Genomic DNA, 14996 nt, shown 5'->3' with positions numbered 1-14996 from the left:
AATTACATGATTTTAATATAAATTGTTTATATTAATTTTAAATTAATTACATAATTTTTATTGTTAATTATTTATACTTGGCAAATGAGTAACTTTGACGACCCGATTTGTAGCGATATTAGAAAATTAGATTTCGGACTGGATTTATTCAGTTGAGCTAGAAAATTATTAAAATAAAATAATTATGAGTCAAGTACGGATAGAGAAGGTCGAATTATTAAATGTTATTGAATTAAATAAGTTAATAAAATGATACAAAGACTAATTGATTAGTGACTAAAATGAAAAGAAATTGATTTTAAGTTGACAAGTGCCTTAAATGGCAATTAAACAAAGATTATATTAGCAAATTGACCATTAGTAAATTATGATATCAAATTAATTATCAATGTCATCACTTCCCACTAAATAATATTATACCTATTAATCATTTGATTAGTAATTAATTAGGTTGATTAATTAACAAAAATACAATGTTAATTAAAGTGTATATATATATGCATGTTAAGTCGGGGGAGAGAAAGAACATTTGTTTTCATCTTTTCTTCTCCGCAAACCGATTGGAAAAGAAAACAACGAGCAACACTCATCTTCTCCATTCGGTCATTAATCTAATAAGCTAAGACGATGTTGAGATGTCGAAAAACAAAAGAAAATCCAAAGTTGTCTACGAATAGATAATTTGGTTTGTACTATCACAATTTGAGTTCGTTAGATAAAATATTATATATATGCTTGATTCATTAAATGTTCGGAAATGGTAATCTAATTGTTGGGGATCGACCCGTATGAACAATAAGATAGTAAAGTAGAGAACAATAAACACAATAATTTACATGGAAAACCTTCACTGAGGGATACAAAATCACATGTAAATGAGACTTCAACTTTTCATTAAGCATCAAACAAAGAGTACAACGATAGAGAGTGTTCAACCCGAACACAAAGAGTAAATCCAAAAAGAAACTCAAATATCCCAAATTCAAAATCTCTCTAAAAAACTCTCCCTACAAACTCTTTAACAAATCTCACACAAGATATATGTAACGCAAATCTGATTATCTAAATTTGATTATACTAAACAGAGTTCCAAAGGCCCTTTAAATGGACTTGGGACGTGGATCCAATATGACTAAATATCCCTGTAGGAAATAGAGTTTGATTGGGAGAATGAGTCCTATTGAGAGTAAAAAAGTGGTTGTATTTGAGTAGAAAACATCGCCTCATTGTGACGTAGCCTACCTGCTCGTCACAATGTCGTAACCATGCTTGGCTACCAAGGGTGTTGTGTCGTTTTGACGTCGTGTGGCTTTCTGCTCCTTTTCAGTTTCTTGTTGATTCTCATCTTAAGTGCCTGCAGTGTATCCGATAAATGCGAGGCACATCCTACAAATCTCCAACTTGACTTGTATTTATCGTGTTTCGTTTACCAAAGCCAACTACGAGCCTATCTCAAACTTTGCAGGATTCTAATCGAGTTCAAGCTCTACTTGAACTTTGAAACTAGAAGACTTTTAGTCTTTTTCTTGTGCACCGCCTAATCAAAACTGACTTGTTTTTTCTTCCCATGAATGTAGTGTTCTGTTTTTCTAACTTTTGCACACGAAAGAGAACCTCTCTTGTTTAGAAAAATCATACATTTTTTTGCTTGTATGACTATGTCGTTTATGCCTCAAATGAGTCGAATCTAACTCTTTAATAAACAATAAACTTGCAGTTTTATCATTTATCATTGATCATTGCAGAATATAAAGATTGTCATTCTTTTGACCTCTTATCAAAACGAGAACACCATGAGGCACCTTACTGTCGTTTGACTCGATGTTCATTCTACAACCCTTTGAGTCCAAATTTCACAAGGAGATGAGATTTCTCTTTAAATCAGGAACATGCTTGACATCTGACAGTGTCCTGATTGTCTTGTCGTGTATCCTAATATAAATGAAACCAATACCAATAACCTTACAAGATTGGCCATTCCCCATATGCATAACTCCACCTTTAACTAATTTGTATGTGGAGAACCAGTCTTTATTATGACACATGTGAGAAGAACACCCCAAATTTTAGACCCACTCGAACGTAAGTTTGGAGCTTTTGCTCGTTGACACCAATAAGAAATCATCACCTTTTTCTATAGCCATAGTAGCATTGGCTACCTCAACATTTTGCTATTCATCCTCGTCGCTTTCGGCAGCCCTCTTATTTTTATTTCTCAAAGTATAACATTGTGCCTTTATGTGACCCAACTTTTTGCAGTAATTGCATCTCTTGTCACGGTTCCTTAATTTCGACCTTGACCTAGACTATTGCATGCCTCAGACAACTAAAACCGAGGCTTTTTCATCATATTTGCTGCTTGAGCCTAATTCATTGTCGAGTTTTTCCTTGCTCAACAAATTTCCCTTCACATTGTCAAGTAACAGTTTACCTCTGCCATAAATCAGAGTCTCCATGAAAGATTTATACTCAAAGGGCAAAGAGTACAACAATAACATAACTTGATCTTCGCTATCTATGTTAACCTCGACGTTTTTTAGGTCATTCAGAAGTGTAATAAACTCACTAATGTGAGCCCTAATGGACATTCTTTCGTCCATACGAAATGTGTACAAGCGCTACTTCAATACCAGTTGGTTAGCCAACGATTTTGTCATATAAAGGGTTTCTAATTTCATCCATAAAGCAACCATTGTCTTTTCTATGAGTACTTCATGTAGTACATTATCCGTGAGACATAACTGAACCGTAGATAGAGTTTTTTCATTAAGCTTTTCCCATTTTGATTGTTTCATACCTTCGAGCTTTTTACCAGTAACGACCTTCTTTAGGCCATTCTGAACTAGAAGTGTTATCATCTGAACCTACCTGCCATCCTGAACAAGTTAATTTACGAAAGTTGAACTGGGCTCTGATCCTAGTTTGTTAGGGATCGATCCGTATAAACAATAAGATAGTTAAAGTAGAGAATAATGAACACAAATATTTACGTAGAAAACCCTCGATGAGGGATAAAAAACCATGGGCAAATGAGGCTTCAACTTTTCACTAAGAAATAAACAAAGACTACAACGATGGAGAGTATTCAACTCGAACACAAACAGCAAATCCCAAAAGAAAACTAAATATGCTAAATACAAAAGCTCTCTAAAAAACTCTCCCTCAAAACTATTTAACAAATCTCACACAAGAGATATATAACACAAATCTAATTCTCTAAATATGATTATACTAAACAAGGTTCAAAAGGCCATTCAATTAGTCTTGGGACGTGGGTCCAATATGACTAAAATATCCCTATAGGAAATAGAGTTTGATTGGGAAAAGAAGTCACGTTGAGAGTAAAAAAAAGTGGTTGTATTTGAGCAGAAAACATGGCCTCGTCGTGACGTGGCCTACCTGCTCGTCATGACGTCGCAACCTTGCTTGGCTACCAAGAGCATCGCATGGCTTTTTGCTCTTTTTCAATTTCTCATCTTAAGTGCATGCAACGTATTCGATAAAAGTGAGGCACATCTTACACTAACAATGTGAAATACTCAAAAGGTACGTATATACGTGATTATGTGAGTAGTGATCATTTGGTTGGTTGAATACATGTATTTATGCTTGTTTGATGAAATATGATTAATAATAATGATATTTGCCCTATTAACATTGTCGAATAAAGTCACAGATATAGTCAGTATGTCATAAGGTCTACTTTGATAGGTGAGAGATTTAGCCCTATATGTGTACATATGAGACAATTCCCTAATACCCTAGGGGTCGAAAACATATCACTGACTCAAATACCCTGGGGTACAAGCGTATTCAGGTGTGGTAGGTGGAATTGGTGTATTTATATCCGATTAGCAGTTCACTGCATATTTGGTGTGAAGGTAAATTGATCTAAATATCCGCATTATATCCGATTTGGTTAATAGGTATTAAAACATGACATGTTGAATATATATTGAATTGAAGTGGATGTTAATGTAAATATAAGCCATTAGCATAGACAAAAAAAAACACTTATATCAAAAAAAAATTTATTAGCCAAACACATAATAGAAAATTAAAAATACTAATAATCATAAAAAGTTGAAATTACAACCATAGTAATTACAAATTTCATCTCATTTCTAGATTATTTCCAAACATATCATTAATTTTAAATTTATTTATATTTTTTTATAAAAAATATTATTATAAAAATATTAACTGAACCATATTTTTATTCATATAAATCGTGTTAATAATTGCACATGTGATTTGGTCATTTAGCATATTTTATTATAACAACCAGGCGGATGGGATTTTTATTATGTATAATAATTATTTTTAAAGTAGTATTAATTCTATATAAAATTTGATAATTTAACCTTGAATTAAATTAATAAATTATTTTATATAAATTTTAGCTTATTTATATTGCAATATCATTAATTTTAAATTTTATATTATATTTAAACTATTTTAAATCATATTTATTTATAATATATTTAACCTCTTGAATTGATATAATGGGTAAGGTAGTCAGTATTGTACTAGTGGATGTACCATTGTTTTTATTTTGGTACATACAGATACTAATATGCTTCGATGTACCATTTTGAATATATCAATACTTTTACATATTTTTAAAATTTAAAATATTAAAATCTTATACCAATCGATATAAGTTGGTATGTACTGGTACAAATCAAAATGCACCGATACAACAGACACTGACTGAAATTTAAATTAGAACATAAATTAAAATTTGTTATTTCAATTTATTACCAGAACAAGACGTTTCAAATCATATAGAATTAACTTCTTGATTACGAGTGAATAAGACACCAATTCAATTAAAAAATAATTAAAAATTTATTTTAAAAAATGGTAAATATAATTATGCGAGTGCTTTTTATATTTTTCCGAAATAAAGAGAAAAATATTTGAACTTCAACAACCAAAGACTTCAAATCCTACTTTTTGTGGGCTTAAATGGGCCTAGGATTTCAGCTCCACCCCCAAGTTACTCAACACTCTCGTAAGCCCACAAAAAGCTAATAGGGAAAGAATACGTAGGGTTTTTTTTTTATCCCTGCCACTGCGCTGCCATAAGAGAAGTACAGGGAGAAACCAGGGAACGGGCCATAGCAGTGAGCGGCAGCTTATCTTCTTCTTTATTAAAAAAATGGTTGCTTTCAGGGTAAGTTACCAATCAATACCCATTTCCATTATTTGTGATTTTTTTTAATAAAGCTGTAATGGGATTTTTTGTCTTGATTTTTATTTGAAAAAAAAAACATAGTTTCATCAGTACCAAGTGGTGGGGCGAGGTCTCCCAACAGAAGCAGATCAGCATCCTAAGATCTACAGAATGAAGCTTTGGGCCACCAATGAAGTTCGTGCCAAATCCAAGTTTTGGTCTGTAAAATTACATTTTGCTGATCATATTTGTTATTCTTGTTTCTTTTTCCCTTCATTTGATTTTTTTAAAATTTAGGTATTTCCTGAGGAAGCTGAAGAAGGTGAAGAAAAGCAATGGACAAGTTTTGGCAATTAATGAGGTATTGACCATTTCTTGTCCTCTACATCTCTTTTGAAAGTTTTAAACCCTATAAGTGAAATGGTGTTTCAGTTGGATGTAGTTGGAATTTTTTAGCTGCTCGAGTTAAGTTGGTTGCTTTATTTAGTATGACATTTACATGTTGGATAAGCGATAGTCTTCTAAAGAAATATGCGAATTTCTGCTCGGGCTTGAACTCGAAATCCAACATTCTATCTAAAAAATGTATGGACCAATCTGTTTACTTAGATTTAAAGGAAGCACTCTGCTAATGAAGGTGGCAGTTTGTTATTCAGCTGAGTTTTGTCTCTTTGGTCATTAATTGGACAGAATTAAGTACCAGCGCTGATATATACCTGTGTAGGAGACAACATACATGCGTATATACCCGCGTTGACAGTTGAGTACAGGGAAGAAAATAATGTTTTATACATTACATTTGTGCATTGGTGGTGGCTCAGTTGTGTTCCATTGTTATGAAGGTGGCTTGTCTCTATATATATAAACTTGATTGGTCATCATAAGTTAGCATTCTTCTTTTTTCCCTCTTGGTGGAACAGGATCACATTTGTGCTATGATCATTGAGCCAGATGCTTGAGTGTTATTTTGAATCACATCTAGTGATTTAACAGATATTGATATTTTCTCATGCTATGTTCTATATTGTAGATTTTTGAGAAAAACCCTACCAAGATCAAGAACTACGGCATTTGGCTCCGATATCAAAGTCGAACTGGTTATCACAACATGTACAAGGAATACCGGGACACAACTCTCAATGGTGCAGTAGAACAGATGTACACTGAGATGGCATCTCGTCACAGGGTGAGATTTCCATGCATTCAAATCATCAAGACAGCTACTATCCCAGCAAAACTTTGCAAGAGGGACAGCACCAAGCAGTTTCACAACTCCAAGATCAAATTCCCACTGGTATTCAAGAAGGTCAGACCACCTACTAGGAAGCTTAAGACAACATACAAGGCTTCCAAACCCAACTTGTTTATGTAGTAGTCCATAATTGATGATGGTAGGGTAAAAGGCCATTTAGGTTGATTACTTGTCCTTTAGATGGATAGCATACATCAGATTTTGAACACTTTATGTTTACTTTTGTAGTCCCTTATGTCTTGGAAGATTTTGTAGTTTGAGAAGTTTATTTTTAATTTGATTACCATGGTGAATTACTATTTATAATAATATTGGACCATTGTCTAGTTGGTGAAGTTTCTGTTGGTTATCACTTTGCTATCACAAAATACTTCCTACAAGCAAAAAATATGACTTCTAAATTTACCGTTGAAACTTTACCTCTTAAATCATTTTTGAAAGAACTAAATACCAAATTTCCCTATTAGAAATACTGTAAACAAAGTAAAAAGTACACTAAAAATGAAAATAAGTGACTGGATTGCTTCTCAGTTAAGAGTTAAAATTCAAGATCTGCCCCAAAATTACCCTTCTATTTTTATCAATAGTACCTCCATCAAAAAGTTTCCCGTTGCTGTAAAATGCTAAAAATACAGATGTGGACAAAACAATCTATACAAAAATCCAGTTAGTCCAAGGAGGGAAGCAAGATTCTCAGACATGTCTTCTGGACTAAAAGCTCTCATATTGTCCCAGAGTTGAAGACATACAAACCTAGCAAAGCTCGATAATGGCCTTTCTCGATATCTTCTTCTTTAACCCGATGCAAAAGGAGGGCTTCAATAACAAAATCTTCCCAATCAATTTCACTGGCTTGTCTTCTCTTTCTCTTCTTCCCACCACAAGCAACTTCTGAAGAGTTTAGATTGTCACTACCATCTGAACCAGCATAGGATGGATCCATTATCTTATTGATTCGCACCTTAGCGGCGTTAATCTTTTGCCTTCTCCTCTCATTTGCCTTGCAACCGGCAATAAAAGATGGTGGCATCATATCAAAACCTACTTCTTTTTCCAAAATTTGCTTTAGAAGAAGCTTTTTACTTAATTCTGATTTCCCACTCCACCAATCCTGATATGCATATGGCTCGAGCCCCCATCTCTTTCGCACATGAATCTGTCCACTTTGTCCATTCAACTTCTCAGCATCAACCTCGTTTGAAAACGTTGAATAAATCAAGGACAAGCATTCATGTGAAAGCTTAAGGTTATTTCCATCATTATCATTGGATAATGTAGGAAAATCGCTTCTGTTCCTTACCTCAAAATATTGAGAATCACCATTAGAAAGGTTCTCATCATTCCCATATGCAGCAACTTTTTGCAAACACTCACTAATCACATCTTCCATATCAAAAGGCTCAACCCTCTCACCTCCTCCTCCAGGCACTTCCATCGACTTTAGCTCCATATACTGAATAACAAATGGTGCATACTTGACCACATTTTTCACTGAAATATCTTTCCCCCATGGCAACACTTGAGCAACCCTGACAAGTGCGGCCAAGAGCTCCTTATACCTCAACTTACAAGTAGACACCACGGCATGAACATGCTCCGCCACATCCTCGATCTTCAAACCATCCACCCCATTCAACTCGGCAACAAACGCCATCACTGCTGCCACCACCGGCAAAGGCCTCCTTCCTGTGGTCAAAGACCACTTGACAGCACAATTGACCAAAAACATACCTTGTTTCATCATCATCTCTTTCTTATCCTCATCCACATTTTTCCTATTCATATAATTATTGAATTCTCTTTCAAACAAACCGGCGATACTAATCTCAGGCAAACTCAATTTCAGAAACTTAACGACACGAGCAATCATCCTACCTAATTCATAAATATCACAACCAACAGCCTTGGCAATCTCGGCGGCGGGAAAAAACTTCTTGTCTCTCCTCATAACAACATAAGAACAAGCACCGATTAGAACATTAAACCAATCGCCTTCACCGAATTCCCCATCGGTGATCTCCTCGATCATAGAAGTAATGCCGCTTTCAGAATAAGTTATGTCAAGCCTCAAGGCGTATTGGTGGATTAAGGTTTTGGCTTGGTAGATTTTCCTGTCTTTGTAAGAGATGCAAGAACCGGTACCTGCGTAGCCGATGTGGATATTGGTGCCTGTGGGACCGGTGATGCCGCCGATTTGGGCTTCGTAGTTGTCGAAATCGAGGATGGTGTAGCATTTGGAGCAAACGAGGTTGCCCGTCTGGTCGTCGCGAATGGTCGAATGACTTCCGCATCTACACGGCATTTCGGTTTGGGGGTTTTCCTAATGGAATCTTTGGATGTCCGGCAAAGAAGCAGAGCTGGGTGGATTTTAACGGCGGTTGGGTAGGCTAAATACCCTAAACTTCGAAAACAAAATTTGGATAATTCTCAAAATTATAGATGATGTTTGATTCAACGAGGCATTGTATATATAAATTTTTAATTTCACAAAATTTTAATTACGATTTAAATATATATGAAAATTTAATTTTGATTTAATTATACAATTTAAAAAATAAATATATTAATTTATTTTTATATTAGATAATTATAATTATCTATGTATGTAATATATAAATATAAGATGATATTTTATCAAAAATTGTGTTAATAATTTACAAAAATTGGATCAAATCAAAATTTTATTAATAAAATTGTTCAAAATCAAAATTTATGTATACAATTGCACATTAAATCATAGTTCATGTATAATTTTGATGTTTATCTCATAAAATTAAAAATTAAAAATAAAAAGAAAAAGGTTAAGTATTGAATCATTTTGGAAACTTATACCTACTTGTAATTTTTTTTTTTATCTAATTGATATTTAAATTTGGAAATCATAAATCAATTTGATTTTTTTAGGTTCATCACTAATATCGTTTAAATATGTTGATTAATAGTATGGTAACACATAACAGTCTCACATTTTGACATGTGGTAAAAAATAAAAATAAAAATAAAAACTTATAATTTTTGCTATGTATCAAAATGCAATGTTGCCGCGTGTTATTATATTATTGATCGTCAGTGTCACATTATTGCTACATTAGCACTAAATTTGGGTACCAATTAAGTCCAAGAAAAAATATTAAATATAAATTATCACATTCAAATACCTAAAATCTAAAATATCTAAATATCAAAAGCATAACTTTTAAATTGTCGTTTTATTTGCGGGATATCAATCATGGAAGTTAATCCCATTTTGGAACTGCTCGTATCGACAACAAATTTTAAGTTTCGCTCCAGTGTAAATTTTGGTTGGAACCAGCCATACCGATGCACACTAGTTGGAATATTGTGTATTGGTCGGTACAAAAAATTCAATTTAAAATATATTTTAAATTTAATTTTTTATAATTTTCGTTGTTGTTGAATTATGGATTGCTATATGCATAGTTTGAGACAATCTTAGGAAAAGGTACTAAGGGACCCTTATATTAGGAGTAAGATTGCATTTAACCTCCTTTATTAATAAAAAGATAAATTAGTTCCTGTATGTTAAATCAAAGAGTAAAATGGGCTTTTTGTTAAAAGTTTCATCCATTTCTACTATTAAAAACTGGTGCCTATATGTCAACATGAGGTACAAATGACATGCCACATGTAATTGTTTGGTTATTCCGTTTACCATTGTAACATCTCGATACTGGACTCGATCGCCGTGTCCAAGTTACAAGGTGTCACATTCGTTGCCGGAGCAACTAAAATCGATAACATCCAATTCAATGTCAATATACATTTAAATACAAGTAATTCATGCTAATTAAATAATGCATTATCATTTTTGGACCTAATACGAGCCTACGAAAGCTCTTTTATTAACCTGGGGTCAAATTGGATCAAATTGTAAAGGATACAAAATTTTGAATTGACGTCGCGACTTCGGGGGTTTCCATATGTGACGTGACTCTCTGAATAGGGTTTGTTGTGACCTCGAGGCTACATCGTCGCAACATGAGCCCTAAACTGATTCTCGTCGTGGCTACAACGTACCCCTGACAACTCAAGAATTTCAATTTGGTACCTAAATAAATCATACCAAAACTTCACCAACAAAATATACACTAATCTTAGGACTTCAATTTCAGTCATTCACCATTAAAGCAAGCCTGAAATACAAGGTTCAAACATTAACACTCATCAATTCACAAAATCAACACATATGCATTTAGAACTTAACCATTTGTGATATTAAACAAAATGTCCCTAGGTACATGCCGTAAGGCCAAAATGAAATACACTTTACAAAACTTTTTAAGTCGAAAATGGTAGTTTGGTTGTTGACTTCAAGTTCTGGGGCTTTGAGGAATACCTGAACCTGTGCATAGATAAAACAAACCTAACATTGAACAATAGGGCTCAGTGGTACATTTATGATTTAAGAAATTATAATTTAGTATAAAGGCATGGAAATAAGTATGTGAACTCAAATTGTAACTTGTATAAGTTCATATAGATATATACATGAACGTGTGCATATCCTATTAGGTAAGCCTATTTGCTTAACATTTCAACATTATCATCAAAGCTATACTTTTGCTGCTCACCTTTCAATTTCATACATAACAAAGGCATTACTTTAATCAACTTGTCATGATCTATTCCATTACTTACCATATACTTACCGGTCAATCCGTTTCTGGAGTTTATCGACTTGTTCGCATTCGTTTTAGCCCCTAAGGCTTGATTCCATTTGCTTTGCATAATAAGATGCATGCTTCTCCTTTCAAATTCATATATGAACATATTCAAAATCTCATGCATCATATTAGTTCATTTCAATATAAGTTACCAAACTTATTATTAGTGACCTTTATTAACCTAACTCAAATTTCAAGATGGATACACAGAATAGACAACCTGTATCTTAATCTAGCACCGTAATGCATCATTGAATATACCAAAGGAAAGTTATTGGCACACATAGTGCATCATCAAGCAAGCCGAAGCAATTATACTAACACACGATGTGCATCATCGGACGAACCAAAATAATTATACTGACATGCATAGTGCATCATCGAATAAATTGAAGCAATCATGCTCGCATATAAGTGTCATCAGATGTTCTGAAGCAAATATATTGGTATGTAAGTGTTGGAAAATTGTCGGCGCGACTCCCTTAACACTTCGAATCGTCAATGTTTTGCTTGAATGGACCTGGCTTGTTCAACTATTGTCGGTTCTATCCAGTCCAATTTCATACGCCAAGCCCGATCCAATCAGTTTAAGGTTTCGATCTTGGCTTTTGGTTATCAGGTCCAATTTTCAAATTCAAATTCCCATTAGGCCAATTGTCTGACTTGAAAATTAATTTCAAAAATATCATCTTCATTTTAATTAATTTGATTAATTTAATTTTACTTGATAAAAATTAAATTTCCCAAAAACTATTGAGATTTTCCAAATTAATTTTCCAAGAAAATTCTTTAATCAAATTCTCTAGTTGAACAAATTCTTAATTAAATTATTTCCAAAGTCGTAGAATTTTCTTCTAATTTAAATGTAGTCTGATCAAGCTTTTATTAAGCTAATGGAAGAATCAGTCAAACATATACAATTAGACTCGAGTAATTGCAATTACGTCTAGAAGCATCGTTCCAATAATTCACAATTTACTTAACCATGGAGTCAATCTACAAGAAGTACTATGATTGAAAACTCCTTATTGTATACTCTTTATGAAAATAATTCATCCAACTATTTTGTCTAATGACCTCGTCATATGTGTGTTACCCTTATATGATGTCTTTGATTCCTTTAAGTTAAATCCGTTCACTCGATAGAATAATATTTTATCTCATTGTCACCATTGTGTCTTCTTAATGATTAATATGATCATTGATAACTAATGACTATGATAAATTGCTTGTTCAAGAACAAGTAACGATAGCCACGTTCCATATTTATCAATCCACATAATGCAAATGAGAGGATATCATAAACTCTTTAATTGAGCTATGACTTCCATTGTTGCTAGTAAAGCCATGCCATACACAAGTCATGTACCCAACATACTAGTTATCAATTCGATCATCTTTAGAGCATAAGCCTCCACTTTCATCAAATCACGTGAGTTACATTTGCATGGTTAATGACTAACTCAGGATTTAGGTAAGTCATACCATGAATGTCACAAGCAAATCAATTCACAAACCGATTTAGAATTAATTCAGCTTGGGTTTAGTCCAATGTATCATTCTTCCAATGAGTATATCTATATCTCTGCCTGTGGAGTCAACTACTCCGATAGCCAAGACTAGCTATCTTCCTAATTGGAATTATAGGCAACATAATAATCCTTCTAAGTATTTGAATCAAATGCTCACTTTGATTCTTTTACAGGATTACAAACTCATTTAGATTATTTACTCAAGTATGTTGCCTTTTTTGAAATGTAAATGTTCTTACAGTGCCACTTATCAGCAATTTGAACTTAGACAGACAATCAATGAGCTAATATTTGCTTGTCATAATTTCGCTATATATGCAAAACATCAAAGACAAAAACACAAAATATATAATAGTGAAATGTGAATTAACTTTATCTATTTATTCATCGTTCAAATACATAGAAAATAGTTACATGTTTACTACAATATAGACACATTTCCCAACAATTTGTGCATCATTGAATATACCGAAACAATTATACTAGTACATAAGTGTATCATAAAATAAATTGAAGCAAATATATTGGCACGTAAGTGCACCATCGGCTAAACCGAAGTATAAATATGTACAGTTAATAGAGTAACCAATTTCCAATTTCATTACATAGTTCAATTCACATCCCATCATTCTCAATTCAACATCAATTCATCATATAATATAACATAATTCATCTCAATTTCATACAAATTTCCTATATCAGTTAAGTCATACAACTTTCTATTCTATTCAATTTAGTCTTTGTCTTGATATTTGATTTCAACCATAACATTTCAACTTAATAACCATTAACAACTCACCTCAACATTATATAATGCAAAATGTCATGAATATACAATAATTAGAGATACAAATCAAAAGCTCCCGTCACTCGTCGTCGGCTCTCGCATTTCATTTCTCTCTCAATAGTCCTGCGTCGTCTTTAGCTACGAATAATAATTCAATAATAACACAATATCAAATTTCATATCAAATCACATTCAAATTCAAAGTCATACATATTTTGTAATTTATTCAATTTAGTCCATAAACCTTTACTCATTAGGGACCTCTTATTTTCTATTCCTACTGAAATTTCATCATAGTTAAGCAATTTTTTAAAATTTGATCCCTAATGTACGAAATCAACAATTAACCTTTACAATTTAGTCCTTTTTTAAACTGAGCTTAATTTCTATCATATTCACACCTAATTCTTCAAGAAAACAATGATAACTTTCTAAAACTTTAGCAATTTCACAAATTGGTACATGGGCTAGCTAAATCAAGCTCCCATGACTTGAAATCTATAAAAAATACAAGAAAAATGACTTAATTGAACTTACCAAATTGATGGTCAAAAGCTTACGATTTTGAAGCTCTTCTTTAGGTTTTTCTTTCTAATATTTTTGATGGTTTAGGGGGGAAGTTGACAACTTCCCACTGGTGTTTTCTTTATATACTAACATTAATTTCTTAATTAAGCTTAATTAATCATGATTTATTCTTTAATTAAACTAATTTTGATTAATAAATTAACCTTAAACCATTCATCATTATCGTACACTAAGTAATTGAAAAAATTGGTTTAATAACTATTTTAGCCATTGGGATAATTGCTATCTAAGTCCTCAATCTATTTCCTAATAAAAAATTTATAGCTATTGGACTTTTACAATTTAGTCACTGGGCCTTAATTACTGACAATTTCGGCTAATTCGCTTAGCCAAATTTTAATTCATCAATATACTAACTCCGTAAATATCCCTATTTAATATTTACAAACTCAGTTTATGAAAATGAGGTCTCGAAATCATATTTTTCGAGACCATTAAATTTCGAATTGATATAGCCACTCCAGTTTTTAATAATAGAAATAGGTGAAGTTTTTTTTACAAAAATGATTGGTTTCCTCTTTTATCTAATGTATAGGACTAATTTGTTCATTTTTTGAATAAAAGGGGGCAAAATATAATTTGACTCCTAGTACATGGGTCTCAATGATACTTTTACCAATGTTCTTGTTGTTTAATTTAGGCTTAATGGCTTATTTGACTCTCCAACTTTACAAAAAAGAAAAAAATCGTTTTAGCCCTCCATTTAATTTTTCGTCTTTTTAAACCCTTAAACTTGTGTTTTTTGTCAACTCACATGTATTGACCATGTACTAAAGAATATTGTTTAATGATGGATTGTACTTTTGAAGCTAATTAAAGAATATTTTTTTATAATTGATGAGTATTTTATATTAGGGATTTATTTAATCTCATTATTTGATATTTGTAAATATTTTTTATGTACACATATCAATTGCTTTTCAAAAATAACAATAAATCCAAAGTAGCATAGTAAAAATACATATTAGTACTA

At 32.6% G+C, this 14996-nt stretch overlaps 2 protein-coding genes across 2 annotated transcripts; one reads left to right on the top strand and one right to left on the bottom strand.

Annotated features, from left to right (window-relative positions):
• Window positions 1-5004: 5004 nt before the first annotated feature.
• On the top strand, window positions 5005-6766 carry LOC107912675 (60S ribosomal protein L18a). The gene is made up of 4 exons (XM_016840966.2): window positions 5005-5179; window positions 5282-5397; window positions 5477-5540; window positions 6210-6766. The coding sequence occupies exons 1-4, from the start codon at window positions 5165-5167 to the stop codon at window positions 6549-6551; spliced, it is 537 nt and encodes a 178-aa protein (XP_016696455.1). The 5' UTR covers window positions 5005-5164; the 3' UTR covers window positions 6552-6766.
• Window positions 6767-6933: 167 nt separating this feature from the next.
• On the bottom strand, window positions 6934-8862 carry LOC107912674 (plant-specific TFIIB-related protein PTF2). Its single transcript, XM_016840965.2, has one exon. It carries the CDS (start codon window positions 8731-8733, stop codon window positions 7153-7155), a length of 1581 nt encoding a protein of 526 aa, XP_016696454.2. The 5' UTR covers window positions 8734-8862; the 3' UTR covers window positions 6934-7152.
• Window positions 8863-14996: the final 6134 nt, after the last annotated feature.

This window comes from Gossypium hirsutum, chromosome D11 (genome assembly GCF_007990345.1).
Source record: "Gossypium hirsutum isolate 1008001.06 chromosome D11, Gossypium_hirsutum_v2.1, whole genome shotgun sequence".
In the NCBI taxonomy this organism is placed as follows: Eukaryota; Viridiplantae; Streptophyta; class Magnoliopsida; order Malvales; family Malvaceae; genus Gossypium; species Gossypium hirsutum.
This window is presented reverse-complemented; position numbering and strand designations above follow the sequence as displayed.

Coding starts and splice junctions, on each gene's coding strand:
- LOC107912675 (XM_016840966.2), top strand. Junction 5,398..5,476: donor CGTGCCAAATCCAAGTTTTG/GTCTGTAAAATT, acceptor TTTAAAATTTAG/GTATTTCCTGAGGAAGCTGA. Junction 5,541..6,209: donor AAGTTTTGGCAATTAATGAG/GTATTGACCATT, acceptor TCTATATTGTAG/ATTTTTGAGAAAAACCCTAC.
- LOC107912674 (XM_016840965.2), bottom strand. CDS start 8,733: ATGCCGTGTAGATGCGGAAGTCATTCGACCATTCGCGACGACCAGACG.